This window comes from Pyrus communis, chromosome 4 (genome assembly GCF_041283825.1).
Source record: "Pyrus communis isolate YQ-2024b chromosome 4, ASM4128382v1, whole genome shotgun sequence".
NCBI classification, from domain to species: domain Eukaryota; kingdom Viridiplantae; phylum Streptophyta; class Magnoliopsida; order Rosales; family Rosaceae; genus Pyrus; species Pyrus communis.
Genome location: NC_142568.1, coordinates 2,978,907 through 2,993,308, shown reverse-complemented (window position 1 = coordinate 2,993,308; position 14,402 = coordinate 2,978,907). Strand labels below are relative to the sequence as shown.

At 37.8% G+C, this 14,402-nt stretch overlaps 2 protein-coding genes across 4 annotated transcripts; both read left to right on the top strand.

Annotated features, from left to right (window-relative positions):
• Window positions 1-878: 878 nt before the first annotated feature.
• LOC137722645 (protein CYTOSOLIC ABA RECEPTOR KINASE 5) lies at window positions 879-5,634 on the top strand. Of its 3 annotated transcripts, none has more exons than XM_068461695.2 (8): window positions 879-1,360; window positions 2,335-2,512; window positions 2,854-3,107; window positions 3,424-3,550; window positions 3,658-3,931; window positions 4,657-4,789; window positions 4,883-4,966; window positions 5,246-5,634. In XM_068461695.2, exons 2-8 carry the CDS (start codon window positions 2,419-2,421, stop codon window positions 5,363-5,365), a joined length of 1,086 nt encoding a protein of 361 aa, XP_068317796.1. In that variant the 5' UTR covers window positions 879-1,360; window positions 2,335-2,418; the 3' UTR covers window positions 5,366-5,634. The 3 variants fall into 3 exon arrangements, with proteins under 3 accessions (XP_068317796.1, XP_088548436.1, XP_068317797.1); XM_088692310.1 differs by having other exon boundaries at window positions 913-1,427; XM_068461696.2 differs by having other exon boundaries at window positions 974-1,730.
• A 1,810-nt stretch (window positions 5,635-7,444) lies between these two features.
• Window positions 7,445-14,289, top strand: LOC137722795 (uncharacterized). Its single transcript, XM_068461887.2, has 4 exons — window positions 7,445-8,810; window positions 10,125-10,389; window positions 12,714-12,891; window positions 13,548-14,289. The coding sequence occupies exons 1-4, from the start codon at window positions 7,625-7,627 to the stop codon at window positions 14,094-14,096; spliced, it is 2,178 nt and encodes a 725-aa protein (XP_068317988.2). The 5' UTR covers window positions 7,445-7,624; the 3' UTR covers window positions 14,097-14,289.
• The last annotated feature ends 113 nt before the right edge of the window (window positions 14,290-14,402 follow it).

The following is a 14,402-nucleotide window of genomic DNA, read 5'->3' as shown; positions in this document are numbered from 1 at the left end:
CCTACTCGACATAGATTGCCCACTCTAGAAAATGCCTTGAATTTGCTCGACAAAATTGTGCGTGAATCTTCTTCCACATAGGTTGCACCCTCACCATTGGCACCACCCCCACGAGTGGCACCTGTAAGTTTAAATATAGCGGAAACAAAAGAACTCAACATATCCAATTAACCACTAACCTTGCGAAGTCAATGGGGCTTGATGTTTCTATTTGCGTGTATTGTTCATGAGTAGGGACCCTTTATTTATAATGTAAACAACAGTCTTTGATAAAGATATTTCCCATCATGTAATCGTTATCAAAGTCATCAATTTGATAACCCTTATCACTAATATCCAAAGCATCCATATCAGAATGGTTAACACCAATTGCACTGGGACTTCTTTAGATTATATATTAGTCCTTATACATTCCTTAATAACCAACAAGTATTGTCATACATAAACTCTTATGATCTCAATCCCTCTTGCATGTGCTAAACAAGTGTGCAGCTCTCATTAGACTTACAACACCATCACTGCTAACCACTACCATCACTGCTACAACCATCACACTTCGCCATTGCTGCTGACTTCACTACTATGTCATGTTTTGTGACTATATCCTATTATATCACTTCTACATTAAAAATTATTAAACGTTTTTCTACTGTTTTTCATACTCATTACAATTTTAAAGATATCGTTTTATCAAACGTTCAACTGATTTATTTTACACTTAGAAAACAATAAAAGTACAATAATCTCAAATAGGCCCTTAGAGTCCAATTTTCCAATTTTTTTTTTTTTTTTTAAAAAACTCTTACTTCATATCCTCGATCCTTAGTTGTTGATAAAGATGAAATCGCTTAATCTGGTTACATTCCAACGCAACTTTTGTTCTATTTTGGACTTTATGTCGATTGTAAACAAAATAATAATAATAAAAAAAAAATGGATGGTTATAGAGAGAGAAAACTAGACAAACTAACTTGTAGAGAGAGAAAGTAGGGGACAAATTTACCAAAAGGAAAGGAAAAAAAAGAAGGAAAATAGGAGGGGAGGATATATCCCTGATCTATCTGTCCATCCGAGCAGTTCGTTGATTTGCCTCGCCAGTCGGCCACTCCGCGTTGCCTCTCTGTCTTTTCTCTCTCTTTTTCTTATTTCTCTGTCTCTCTGTCTCTCCCTAAAACAAACCCATCCTCTCAAGTCTCTCTCTCCCCTCCCAAAAAGCAACAGCCGAAGCCCCCTTTCAAATCCTACCTGTCGCTTTACCTTCACAAACCCTAAAAGAGACAGAAGAGAGAGAGAAGCGCAGAAGAAACTGAGAGAGGCGCAGAGAGAGAGAGAGAGAGAGAGAGAGAGAGCAAAGCAAGAGGTAGTCGTTTTCATCCTTATTTATTTTTTAATTTCTCTGGAAGGCATTGTTCTTTTGTTGCATGCAAGTACGGTTTCGATCTCCGTGCTAATTTTTTTTATTTTCCCAATCTAAATTTCATTCCCCAATTTGACCTGTCCCCATTTCCTAAATCCCACATCTAAATTCAATTCCTTTTTGGTAATTGTTTTTGTTTTGAATCGGTTTGTTAATTGTGAGGATCTTTGGCTAATTTGGAGAATTGGGATCGAATCATTTCTGGGTTTCTTGTTTGTATTCTGCAATTGATTGATTTTGGGGTGATTGTAAATTTTGAAATTTGTGTTTATTCTTAACGGACGCTGCTGATTGTGGTCCCTGTGGTTTAGTGGTAAGAATAATGGGTCGCTTTTGTTTTGTTTGATTGATGATCTTGAGGGGAGGTACAATTCCCAATTGTGTTGGTTTGTGTTTAATTAAAAGATGAATTGGATTCGATTTCTCGTGATTGTTGATGTTCTTTCAGTTCAATTGGTTGCGGATATTTTGAATGTTTATGTATTGTTTGATCGTACATTGAGACTAGCTGAACCGGTATTAACACTGCAATTCAATAATTGATAAATTTTGGATAAAAGAAAGAAAATAACTTTTTTGATATTTTGGAAAGCATTAATTGTTCCTTCATAAACTTAAAATTTCCTCATTTTTTAAAACATGAAGAAAAGCAAAAAATTTCGCAACAGCGGTGACAACTTCGTTGGCGCTTGGATTGACTTGTTTAATAGGAGCCATAGTGAAATCCATAAGCAAAAGCCTAAGATGGCTGGAAGTGCTTTATAATCTTTGCTTTAGAGGATGTAATCTCTCCTTTAACACTTTACTATGATGCCGGCACCAGACTGAAATGTTCAATTATCAAAGCTTTTGCTCCTTTTAGATTTTAATTACTATGTAATGATGCTGAATCCACTCATATCATTGTGGCACAACAGGCACATGCTCCTCCCCCAGGTTGGTTTGTACGATTAGAGAATACAAGTGCTGAAGACGATTTGTATTTGCGGAAGAAAGTCAGGATGCGCAGGTGGCTCTGTTGTGCTTGTCACGTCGAAGAGTCTTATCCATCAAACGAAAATGAACGCCTGAAGAGCCCAAATCACTATGGAGATGGTACGTTTCTGACATTCCTTAAGCAGATTTGCATGTAATTGAGAAAAGGAAATCATTTTTGTAACCTACGGTTTTAGTTCTTGAAGTTTCTAGTGATTTTAGAATTTGAGTTCATGTTAAATCCCTGGGATGTCATTTTCTTAATTAACTCTCCGCTTCCACTAGGCAACTGCCATTATGCGACAGTGACAACAAACATTTCTTGAAAACGTTTATATTCCTTTGCCACGTTTACTGTATGACCTTTGCCACATCATGCATTTCTGCCATGATCCGTATCTGTTTTGTTTGTTTGCGTTAACTTTTCACTTACTTTTCTTCATCTATTCATGCATGTTTAGGGAACCAAAAGGGATCTAAGGTGTCAGCTCCTGTAAAATCTGAAGTACAGAAGGCTGCTCCACCTATTGAAGTGCCTCAATTATCTGTGGAGGAGCTGAAAGAGAAGACTGACAATTTTGGATCCAAATCATTGATTGGTGAAGGTTCATATGGGAGAGTATATTATGCAAGCTTGAATGATGGTAAAGCTGTGGCCGTGAAGAAGCTTGATGTTGCATCCGAACCTGAGACAAATGTTGAGTTTTTGACCCAGGTCTGTCTGCAACTCTATCATCTAAAACTACATTAATGAAACCCTCTTTGTCAACCAAAATAGGGTGAAAAGACATCTCACAAAACAAAATTTTGCTGTTTTTTTAAACCTCACCTACATGCAAGTTTATCATCTCTAATTTAAAAAAAAAAAAGAAAAAGAAAAACCTCTCTCCCGTTCTCCAAGTAAAAAAATTCACACACTTTGTGTGTGGGCGTATACTAGTTTGAATTATACTTGTTTCACAATTTATTTATTTGATGTGACTTCTCGTTTCTCACTGTATCTGACTGTACCTTGACATATTTTGTTACAGGTTTCCATGGTTTCAAGACTGAAGCACGAAAATCTTGTTGAGTTGCTTGGTTACTGTGTTGATGGAAATCTGCGCGTTCTGGCTTATGAGTTTGCAACCATGGGATCTCTACACGACATATTACATGGTTTGTAAAACCATCTTGCCTTTTTTGTTTCTAATTCATCTTCACTTGATTTTTATATTTCTTGTAGAAACTAGAATATGTTAATTTGAATGTTAGTGCAATTATAGGTAGAAAGGGAGTTCAGGGGGCTCAACCTGGTCCTACACTAGACTGGATGCAGCGGGTAAGAATTGCAGTTGAGGCGGCTAGGGGGTTGGAATACTTACACGAAAAGGTTCAACCTGCTATCATACACAGAGATATAAGATCTAGCAATGTGCTTCTCTTCGAAGATTTCAAAGCCAAGATAGCAGATTTTAATCTGTCGAATCAGGCTCCTGATATGGCTGCTCGTCTTCACTCTACTCGAGTTTTGGGAACATTTGGTTATCATGCCCCAGAGTATGGCTCTGAAACTTTCTACATTTATATGGTTATTTTCAGATAACTTATGGTCCCTTGTTTTTTTTCCTCTTGTTGGGTTTGTTGTTTCAGTCTTTGGTTTCAAGTTTTCACTGCATGCTGTTTTGAGTGCATTTTATTTTGGTCGACTGCTACTTCACTTTTTTTTCCGAAAGCGCTCCTTCCTCTTTATATGATTTTATCAGTTTCTTTTTTTCTTGAGGAGAAATAAATTTTAATTAAAGAAAAGGAAAGTGCAATATATGGACAAGCAGTCCATAGCTACAGAGATTAAATTAGAACTATTCAGATAACCTTTGTTGCCAGAATAAGTGGCAATTGGGATTGTATTCAACTGGAACTGTGCCAGACCCAGACATGGTAGAGACATGTCCCTGACTCAAATGCATATGATGATAGTTGCTCTCAATGGATCACGTTATTATTGAGGAGTAGTTTAAGTAGTTGAATATCTTATATTTAGTATATCGGAGGCATCAAGTTGCTTCAATCGTATCTTACATTTATGATGTCAACTAGTCCGATCGCTGTACATACTTTTAAAGAAGAATTGTGAAGCTCTTTTTTTCTTCCAGAAGCACCTTTCTTAATGTATCCTATTCGGAATCATCCCTGTATCATTTAATTCAGTTTTCTTCTGTTTTTGAGGAGTGTAATTAGTTTATAGATCAAAATTAATTTGAATTTGCAAAACTATTCTGCAGGTATGCAATGACAGGTCAATTGACGCAAAAGAGTGATGTCTACAGCTTTGGAGTGGTTCTTCTAGAACTTCTGACCGGGAGGAAACCTGTTGATCATACAATGCCTCGTGGACAGCAGAGTCTTGTTACTTGGGTGAGTCTATGTACTTACTTTTCTTCGAACAACTGCTCTACCAATTCTCTGTTGGACTTAATTTTACCTGACATTTACCGTGCTTTTCTTTAGGCTACTCCAAGATTGAGCGAAGACAAAGTTAAACAATGTGTTGATCCAAAGCTAAAGGATTATCCTGCTAAGGGGGTCGCAAAGGTCTCTCTCTGTGTCTGAGCAGACACACTCTCTGTATCCTTCATTCCTTCTCTACGCACACACTCTCTGTATCCTTCATTCCTTCTCTACGCACACATCCCCACAACCATATACACCTACACACAAACTGTCTCTCTTTATCTCTCTCTGAACACACACGTTCCCACAATCATATGCACACTCCACCTGCCTGTCCCAACGCATTTGTGCACGTTTAATCCATTAGTGGTGTACTCACTTTTTTTGGGCTTTTTATTTATTGTTGTTTTGTTGATGCAGCTGGCAGCTGTTGCAGCACTGTGCGTGCAATATGAATCTGAATTCCGGCCAAATATGAGCATTGTTGTGAAGGCTCTTCAACCGCTTCTGAAGCCACCACCACCGGCTCCAGAGTCTTGAAGGCAAGGGCCTCAGTCGTTCCTTCTGCTGGAATTTCTGCGTCCTTGAAACACTCTGCTTTCAACTGCCTCCCGCTGATTTCATCGTAAACATTATATATAGTTTCATTTTTTTACCTTTCATATATGAGATTGGGTGTGTAGGATTGGTTTGGCCAGTTTCATGTCATTGCTGAGTGCTGCATGTCTAATTTTTTTTTCGCCATGAATTGACTTGGGGGTTGGATTGTGAGGTGGATATATTTTTCACTGAATGTTTGCTTTCTTCGACTTCTGTACTCTTAATGAGCTATCACAGCGTATGTTTTGCAACGGAAAATGTAATATAGGGTGAATATGATTGTGCATGGTCTCGACCTAGCCGGACGTTTTAGGTTACTTTTCTTTGCCACCCGCGGCACAAAAAATAAATGCCATTCAAAAGTACCCGAAGTGTGAATTACTTTCAAGCAAGCATTTCTTCTCCGGCGATCGGTCCCGGCAGCGAGGGGAAGTGTTTCAACGCTTCCTTACAGCTTGAGTATGTTAATCCTGTGAAAGCTTGAGGATCTATATTCAGTTGGAATTCCAATGCAATACGATCTTTGTCTAATTCAATACGGTTTGTCTAATTCATATGATTCGCTTGAGATGGTTAGAAACACCTTCCCAAATCAATATCGAAACCATGGATTTTCAAATTATGTTGATAGTTTTCTCTTTCTTATCAAAGGTTTAGAGATCCTTTGTTGCTCACTCACATGCCCCTGTGAACTTGCATTATTGAAATTATATAATTTCTTATAACGGAAGACACGTTTGCATTGAAGATTTTATATTAAGTTCAAATGTCAACCCCATAAATTAGTGATTCCTTGCTAGAACATATAAAATTGAAAATAATCAAGGAAATAAACAAAGAGAAACAACCATATAATTAATTTATTAAAAGCTGCCCAAAGCATGAAAATGACTTCTCCCATAGAGTTGATGAGTGTCTAGGATTCTGCCAACTATCATTATGTCATTGGTTATTAACTATAAACACTTGCAATTGTAATTATTAGGGAAAATTTGAAATAGGTCCAACGTTATCAGTACAAAATGAATGAAATTCGGTTACACCAAACTTTCCCACTCTTTCGATTGCTACTTCGTCCTTTAATTTTTTTTTTTTCTTCTGAACACTAGCATGGTTGTCATGGTATCTTCGCCAGACATGGCCAATGGCTGATGCTTATAATTGACGATCTTTCAGCTTTCATCTGCTTTATTGTACCTATTTTTTATCGTTGTGTTACAATGGTACGTACCCTTCAATAGTATGAATTTTATGCAAGATTTAACCTTTAAAGATCCATTAAATTCCTATATGCAAAATCTAACTATTAATTTTTAGACCTCTCGTTGCTTCGCACTATGGAAGAAAAAGTTGCTTCAAATAAAGAACCAAAAAACTAAAAAAAAAAAAAAAAAAAAGAAAAAAATTGAAAGAAATAAGATTCCTGACTGTTGCATGAGAATAAGTTCATCTTCGGAGTATTTTCCCCTTCTAATATTTTTCTATTAGACCTTCTCTTGTGGGATTCTTTAAGCCTGAGTTTTTGTTTAACATACTAGATGAGGATGTAAATGTTTCTATTCGACTGAGAATTTAATAAATTCTACCTTTGGGATTTTTTTTTCCTTTTATCGAGCATAATGATGCAAATTGAGCTTTAATGAGTTTTGATAAGTAACGTCAAGCAGTTTTGCTTTGTCAATCTGAAAAGTGCATTTTGGGGACTGAGTTGGAACGCCAAGTGCCTTTAGTAAACTAAAAGAGTTAAATTGTTAGAATCTAAAATACGAATATTAAATTCATCCCGAACTTGAATGTTTTTAAAACTGAAAACGCAATGGTTATTAAACATATTAGTAAATATGAAAGAGTTAAATTGTTTTAAAAAAAATATAACTAAATGTAAAAATTTAAAATACGAAGCCCGAATAATTCATGATGAATTGGGCTTGGGCTTGGGTTGAGTTGTCTGGGCTTGGGTTGGGTCTGGGTTGAGTTGCCGCTAAACCCTAAACCCTTTTTCAAAGAGAAAATGTCCAGGAGATTCAATTACACACATTGCATGCTTCATCGCTCCTCAGAAACGAACCTTTTAACACTCTCTCTCTCTCTCTCTCTCTCTCTCTCTCTCTCTCTCTCTCTCTCCCCCCCCATCTCTCTTCGTCCCCAAAGCTATTCTCTTCTCCCCTTCTCTGTCCATTTCTCTCTGTCCCCAAAGCTATGGCAGATGATATGGATTCCGATACATGCGTCGGCTTCAAGCGAACAATCAAAGATTCCGAAGAAACCCAAACTCTCCCGCAACGCTCTGATTCTCCGTCTGCAATTCCAGAACAGGATAGGCACTCGTCTGAGATCGTTTCTCCTCTGAAACAAGACACAGACTTCATTGACCAGAGTTCTCCTTGTTTGGTCTCCGAGTCCTCCAAGAAGGACAAGAGTTCACCTCACGGCCAAGTCTCTGAGATTCATCTTGAAGAACTTCAAGAAATTGCCAATTCTGCGGATGAAAAGCTTGTATCTTTGAATTTCGTTTCTAGGTTTCCTGCATCTGATGGAGTTGCCCAAGATTTCATGGGAAGTTGCGAAGTGGGTCTTGTTTCTGATGGTGAATTAGTGACAACTGAGACTGCAAAGACTCTGGATGATGAAAAGAAGGGTGAACGCGAAGTGGGTTTCTCTGGGATTCGAATGTTGATGCAAGAAACGGAGTCTGCAACTGAGTATTTTGAAAAAGCAGTGGAATCTCAGAGCTCCCTGGAAGCAAAGAAGAAGCAATTACTGGAGGAAGTGGAAGCAATTCTTGCGCCTGCAGAGAAGGCGCAGGTGAAAACTGCTGCTGATGGGTCTGTCGGTTCTTTCAAGATTGAAGTAATTGATGATACTGCATTGATGATACTGTCTGGCAATGGCCGTGGAAAGGAGTTGGGTTTTGCACAGAGGAATGGAAACAAGAATGCAAAGCAAGAAATGAATGGGAAAAAAGCAAGAGCTGCAGCGCGAAAGGAAAAGTTGGCAAATCGTCTGGTTGAAGCTCGTAGCCTGAGTTTAGAGAAAGAGAAAGGAACCAAGATCAGTTACTCGAGGAAGGAGTTGGAGGCCATGAGGTTTGTCGATGTGGGGGAAAAGGAAAAAGTGGCGAATTGTTTGGTTGAAGCTAGTAGCCTGAGTTTCGAGAAAGGGAAAGGAACCAAGATCAGTTACTCGAGGAAGGAGTTGGAGGCCATGAGGTATGTCAATGTGGTGGAACAGAAGAAACTGTGGAAGGATATATACAGTGGCCTTGGGCCAGTCGTGGCAAAGGAGTATGATGATATGGCAAGTGCTAAGCAACAGAAGAACACCCACAATAACTTTGAGCATCGCAAACGCTTTGAGAAGATGGAAGCGGGACCTGGTATTCTTGGTAAGTACTGTTGCTTGATATGCTTTCTTTTGTTAATTTATGTGCTAATTGTTATTAAAACTCTGTTGTTTGATTTAAGAAACTTTATCTACTAGTAACTTGTTTAATGAGTTAATTATTTTTCAGTGCGTAAGCCTCTGTTTAAATTTTTTTTTTTTTGTAACTTATATGTGCTAGTAATTGTACTAAGTATGGAGGTGTGCAAATAGTTTTTGAATCGTTTTGTTTTGTTGTTTTCGTAATTAGAACCTTGCAGCGTATACTCCGCATCCTTGCACGACTCGTTTATAAATTTCAATTATAGTGCATATCATTAGAAGAACCTTGCAGAATGAGTTTTCGCAGCAAAGCATTCTTAATTTATGTATATAGTTCGTTTTGCTATAGCAAGGCATTCTTCATGAATGCATGCCTTTGTGACAAAGTGAACATTTTACTGAACTGCTTATTATGCCTGTTGTCATTTTTACCATTAAAAGGTTGTTTGGGTATGACCTTTCTTGCCTTGGTATCTGTCAATGTAATGATAGAGGTCAAACAAACTCACCCTTTAAGGGAAGCTAGCCGTTTTGTTATTTCTTGGGTGAGTTTAGTAGGCACAGAGGCAATAATTGGCAATGGATATGATCATATGAACAATTTTTCCTTTCTCTTTTTCCCCATGAGATTTTCAATCTTTTTCTTTCTGTTCCTGGTTGCACTCATAGTCCTTTACTTTCAAGAGTGCAGCTCTTAACTAACTCACAAAAATTCTTTTCTTCCATTCTTGTAGTCCATTTGTGGAAACTTCTGAGTTCCTTCGTACGCCTTTTTTCTTCTTCTTCTTAGCTCTGATTGTGTCAATTTGATGGGTTCAATTTCTGTTGTGCACAGGTGCCATTGCTTCAAGGGGAAGGTGGAATCAAATGAATATCTTTGTACATTGAAGAATGGCCCAAAGCAACCTGCAAATGACTTGATGTCCACTTTCTCGACATATGTTTCTTCTTTTGTGACTTTAGGTCCTTGATAGAGAGTTGTTCTGTGTACTACTTGTATGCAGTCCTTGTACACGGAAATTCTTGCTTTTGGCCTTCTAGTTTGGGAAACATAGTTAGATGTTGGTACATAATTCTTCCTGTAGATGAACAGTATCCCATGTAAAGTACAATTGCTTCGATTGCATAGTTGAATGAAATGAGTTTCTTGAACCTGTTTTCCTTTACTTCTGCTGATGTCAGACTAAAAGATAAAAAGTTCCCATCTTCTTTGTCTGGATCAAATCAGTTGTTTCTACATTTGTTTGATTGCTAAGGTTTTTGTGATTACTTTCAGGAGAATCATTTTTGGAAGATGTGGACATTGAATTAGAAAACTTGGTGAATAATGAAACTCAAGATGCAAGTGCCCCGGACCCTTTTTGCAGTTACAGTGCTACTGATGAAGATGGCCACCCATTTCAAGAAAAAGAGTGCACTGAGGATTATGACAGTGACGAAGATTATGCTAGCATTCAGAGACCTGCCTTTGCAGTTGATGGAGAACCCAATTTTGAGTCTGGTTCACCAGAAGATGGACTTGAGTATCTTAGGCGTGTCAGGTATAATTGTATGGTCATGTCTATCCGATCCCCTTCCCCTCAGTTCCTGATTGATAATGCTAACTGCCTGCAGGAAGTAGGCTTTAACATGGCCTTAAAACCAATAGAAATATAGGAAAAAGAGTAAAAATAAATATGGGAAAAAGAGTAATAGGAGAAAGTTTTCTTGCTGCTATAGGAAACGATACAGACAAGCTTCTTATAACATTGAGGTATGAATTTATAACATTGAGGTATGAATTTCTGTTGGTCAAACCTTGGTACATGTGTAAGTTGATAATGGAAATGGTGTATACGCCAGGGGTTGAACATTGGTTGCTTGGCCCAAGAGATTGGTTGCTTGGGGTTACTAGTTACAACAGTGATTATTGTCCGAACATATTGTTATAATTTCTATAGTAGATCCTACATTATTGTGTCTTTGGGAGTTTGTCTGGCATGCAAAAAATACAAAATCATAGGATCAGATTTCCTTATGTTATCTATATTCTGATGGGCGTAAGTGGCAGCCGGCTTTAAAAGTTTACCAAGGGTGCCGTTAGAAGGGCTCTAAGAGACTAATGCCCAACCCCTTGTTTGCATATGTTTAATAGTGTTAGAACCACTCTGAATCTTGGATAATTGTGTGTCTAGAGTCATGAATTAATGTTAGTCCAATATATGTTTAGGTTAATCGTGTGTCTGGACTCTGGAGTCATTGAAAATTTCTTTTATGACACGATTGCGTTTCGAGATTTTTCAGCGAGCATATGTTTCTCTTTAGGAGTGATTTATGGAGTCATGGTAACAGTTCTATTATTTCCCTGCTTAAAATACTTTTATTCATCGTAAACCACAAGGCCTTATTCGTTTAAGCAATATCTTTTCTACCTGTCATGCTTTCTTGTCCTCTATAATATTGATTAACTCAGTATGGTTTTGTTTATTCTTTGCCTTCTTTTCTGTGATGTTCTTCGTTGATGCTTAATACAAATTTTATTGATTCATCTGAAGGATCCTACATCCTTGGGATTAATGTTACATCTGTCAACCCTTGTCACCATATTCATTTTTCATCCATCATATTTGCACTTACAATAATATCTAGATTAGGTCGAGTGGTTTGTATATTTTTTAACATTAAAGGACCGTTGCCCATCTTAAAAAAACTTAGATTTTCATTGATAAGAAACAAAGATTGTCATTGAAAAGATGAGGAAATTACAATTCCTTAAACTACACCCAACTAAAGAACAGCAAAACAGAAAACCAATGAAAACAAAGGGCAACTAATACACATGACATAGCATGAAAGTCCTTGAAATCTGAGGAAATTGAAGCTGGTCGGTTGTCCAGAAATGAAAATATTGCCACAAACGGTCCACATCCCTCAAGAGTTCTATTTCTCTCCATCCAAACAACCAAAATATTGCCACTACAGAACCACATCTTCCTATCCCCATGCCCTTTTTGCCTCTCTCTCCGTAAAATAGTATTCTTCTCACAAAGTAATGCATAATAAGCTGGGATTTGCCAACTCAATCTGTACCCCAATAGCAGCGTTATCCTCGAAAAATACACAACTGGACAATGGAGCATTAAATGATTCAGACATTCAGAATCTCTTTTGCACATACACCCCATTGAGGAGGAAGATTCAAACAAGGTTTCCTTCTCTGCATTATGTAGGCAAGTTTAAGATTTTAGAAACAGTTGCAAACCAATAAAACTCACATGGTCGTAGAGTGGAAGATCTCTGTGTTTAAATCCCTGCAACACTCCTCGTATTTATGTTCAATTTCATAACTAGAGAGCCCAAGGTTAAGCGAGAGTGTTAGAACATAGATCGGTGGTCCATATCTTCACAGTCCAGATCACCTATTAGCTAAAGCATCTGAAATGCGGTGCATCCACTGAGAGCTTTTGCCAAAAGTTGCTAAAGTTTGGCTGTCAGGAATTGTGTAGAGGTCGAAATCAAAATGTCATATGGTGAGCCTATGTGTTAATCAAATTCATTGAAGCGATATTTGAACCATAATAAAGCCTCCATAACTAAAATTTTGACGCATTAGAAAGACTAGATGAAGATGAAACTATTGAATCGCTCTCTGCCTCTCAGCTTCTTATGAGTTCTAATTGTTGAAGATATTTTAAATAGATTTAATAGGTTGGTTTAATTATTTTTTCCTTTATGTGAGAAACCTGTTTGACTCAGAGTTTTTTTTTATTTGATTCCATTGTCCTTAGATCAATGTATAAGGGGATGTGCTTAGGTAGTCATGTGGTAATCCTGAGTAAGTTTGAAAGTGAGAATTGTACTAATGGTATTTGTCTTTCTTTCTTAGGTGGGAAGCTGCCCAAATTCCAAAAGTGAAGATAGCCAAGGTTGATAGAAGTAAATTTAACAAGGAGCAGAGTGCTTATATGCCCAAGATTCCTGAGATTGCCAAGTGTCCAGAACAATTGATGCCCCTGAAACAGTGGGAGGATGCATTTCTTACGGAATTTTCAGAGCTAAGGCTGGTATGTTCGCCTCCTGATTTTTCTTCGTCCACCTCCCATACGAGAACTAATTATTGGCATAGTAAACATGAAAATTGACTAAAAGTTGGTCAGCTCTGCTTATTTTAGTTCACTTCCCTTATTCTTGATCACAAATTCACAACAGTTGACATCCTTTTGCATGGAAATCTTTTTCCCCTTCTGTACATTCTTTGTATTAATTTGCTCTGTATTTTTGAAATTTTCTCCTTTTTTCTGGCACACGATATTTCTAGTTTTGGACCTTTTGTTAGACTCAGTCGGCAGTCAAAATCGTTATGAATGTGGAGGGTAGGGAATGCATTTTAGTGATATCTGCTTATTAGGACAAATTTTATTTTAGTTGTGTTCTTCAGAAGAATAGGAAATGCATCATAAAGCTGCAAGAAAGTTTGAAAACGATTTGATTTACATGTTGGCAATTCTTTAGTTGTGTTCTTCAAATTTTATTTACATGTTGGCAATTCTTTTATCTTTTTCATTATTCTTTTCCAAAACCAAGAGCCGTGCTTTCTTAAATTTATTTATATTGAAAACGATTTGAGAACGTTTGATAAACTAGGGATCTTAAGGTAATGCCTTTGCTTAAATTGAGAGTTGACTTCATTTTCTGACTTCTACTTTTATCTTAATCTCAGGCTCTGTCTGGTCTTGAGGGTTCTCATGCAAGCACGTCTCGAGGTCCCCAATCAATTATTCTTCATGGAAAATTTGAAAATTTACTTAATGTAGAATCCAATGAAGTTGACTTCCACTGGCCTCAGGACCGTTCCATCATTGGGAGCTCCACAGATCAGCCATCCTTGTCAATTAATTCAGGAAGTAATGCCTCACTTCCTGCCGAGAACTCAAGTCCCAAGCCTCGTGTGACTCAAAGTTCCAGCGACACCCCCTTGTTGTCGGCGATCTTAAAAATGGACTCTGTAGCTCGAGTGTCAATGTTGAGAAAACGCATAAAAGCGGCAGAGGACATGAGCACTCTGTCAAGGAATGAATGCCTGTGGCTGTTTGCACTGTGTGCGGTAGTCGATATGCCACTAGATGCTGATACCGGCGCTTCTCTTCGGAGTCTACTTAGGAAGTGCGCTGCCTTGCGAGCTGCAAAGTCTACACTTGACGAGGAGGCAGTAATGCTGAACATTCTTGCCACGATTTCAGGTAGATATTTCGGGCAGTCGGAAAACTGAAGCTTGCTGTAATCTTTTAAATAAATCGTGTACTCCTGGAAGTTATAGCAAGACTACCTGAAGTTTCAAAGTCGTTGCACTTTACAATACAAATAGCCTAATTTATTCGGTTGTTTTATCACTGTAATGTTTTGTATTAGTAATTTAGTACCATAAACAATCTTACTGAGAAAAAGTTTGTGAGTTTTGCTTTTGAACCAGTCTCCTATCTCCACCAGAGATTTTTTTCGTTTGTTCGAAACACGGGTGGAATACGACATGTGATGTTCTTCCTTGTATTCTGGGCACCCCAAAAAATTTCTCCAT

Excerpts from the sequence above, each read along its gene's own strand:
- LOC137722645 (XM_088692310.1), top strand. Across the intron at positions 2,513-2,853 it reads CCCAAATCACTATGGAGATG|GGAACCAAAAGGGATCTAAG; the intron begins GTACGTTTCTGA and ends ATGCATGTTTAG. Across the intron at positions 3,551-3,657 it reads TCTACACGACATATTACATG|GTAGAAAGGGAGTTCAGGGG; the intron begins GTTTGTAAAACC and ends GTGCAATTATAG.
- LOC137722795 (XM_068461887.2), top strand. The coding sequence starts at position 7,625 with ATGGCAGATGATATGGATTCCGATACATGCGTCGGCTTCAAGCGAACA. Across the intron at positions 8,811-10,124 it reads AGCGGGACCTGGTATTCTTG|GAGAATCATTTTTGGAAGAT; the intron begins GTAAGTACTGTT and ends GATTACTTTCAG. Across the intron at positions 12,892-13,547 it reads AATTTTCAGAGCTAAGGCTG|GCTCTGTCTGGTCTTGAGGG; the intron begins GTATGTTCGCCT and ends TCTTAATCTCAG.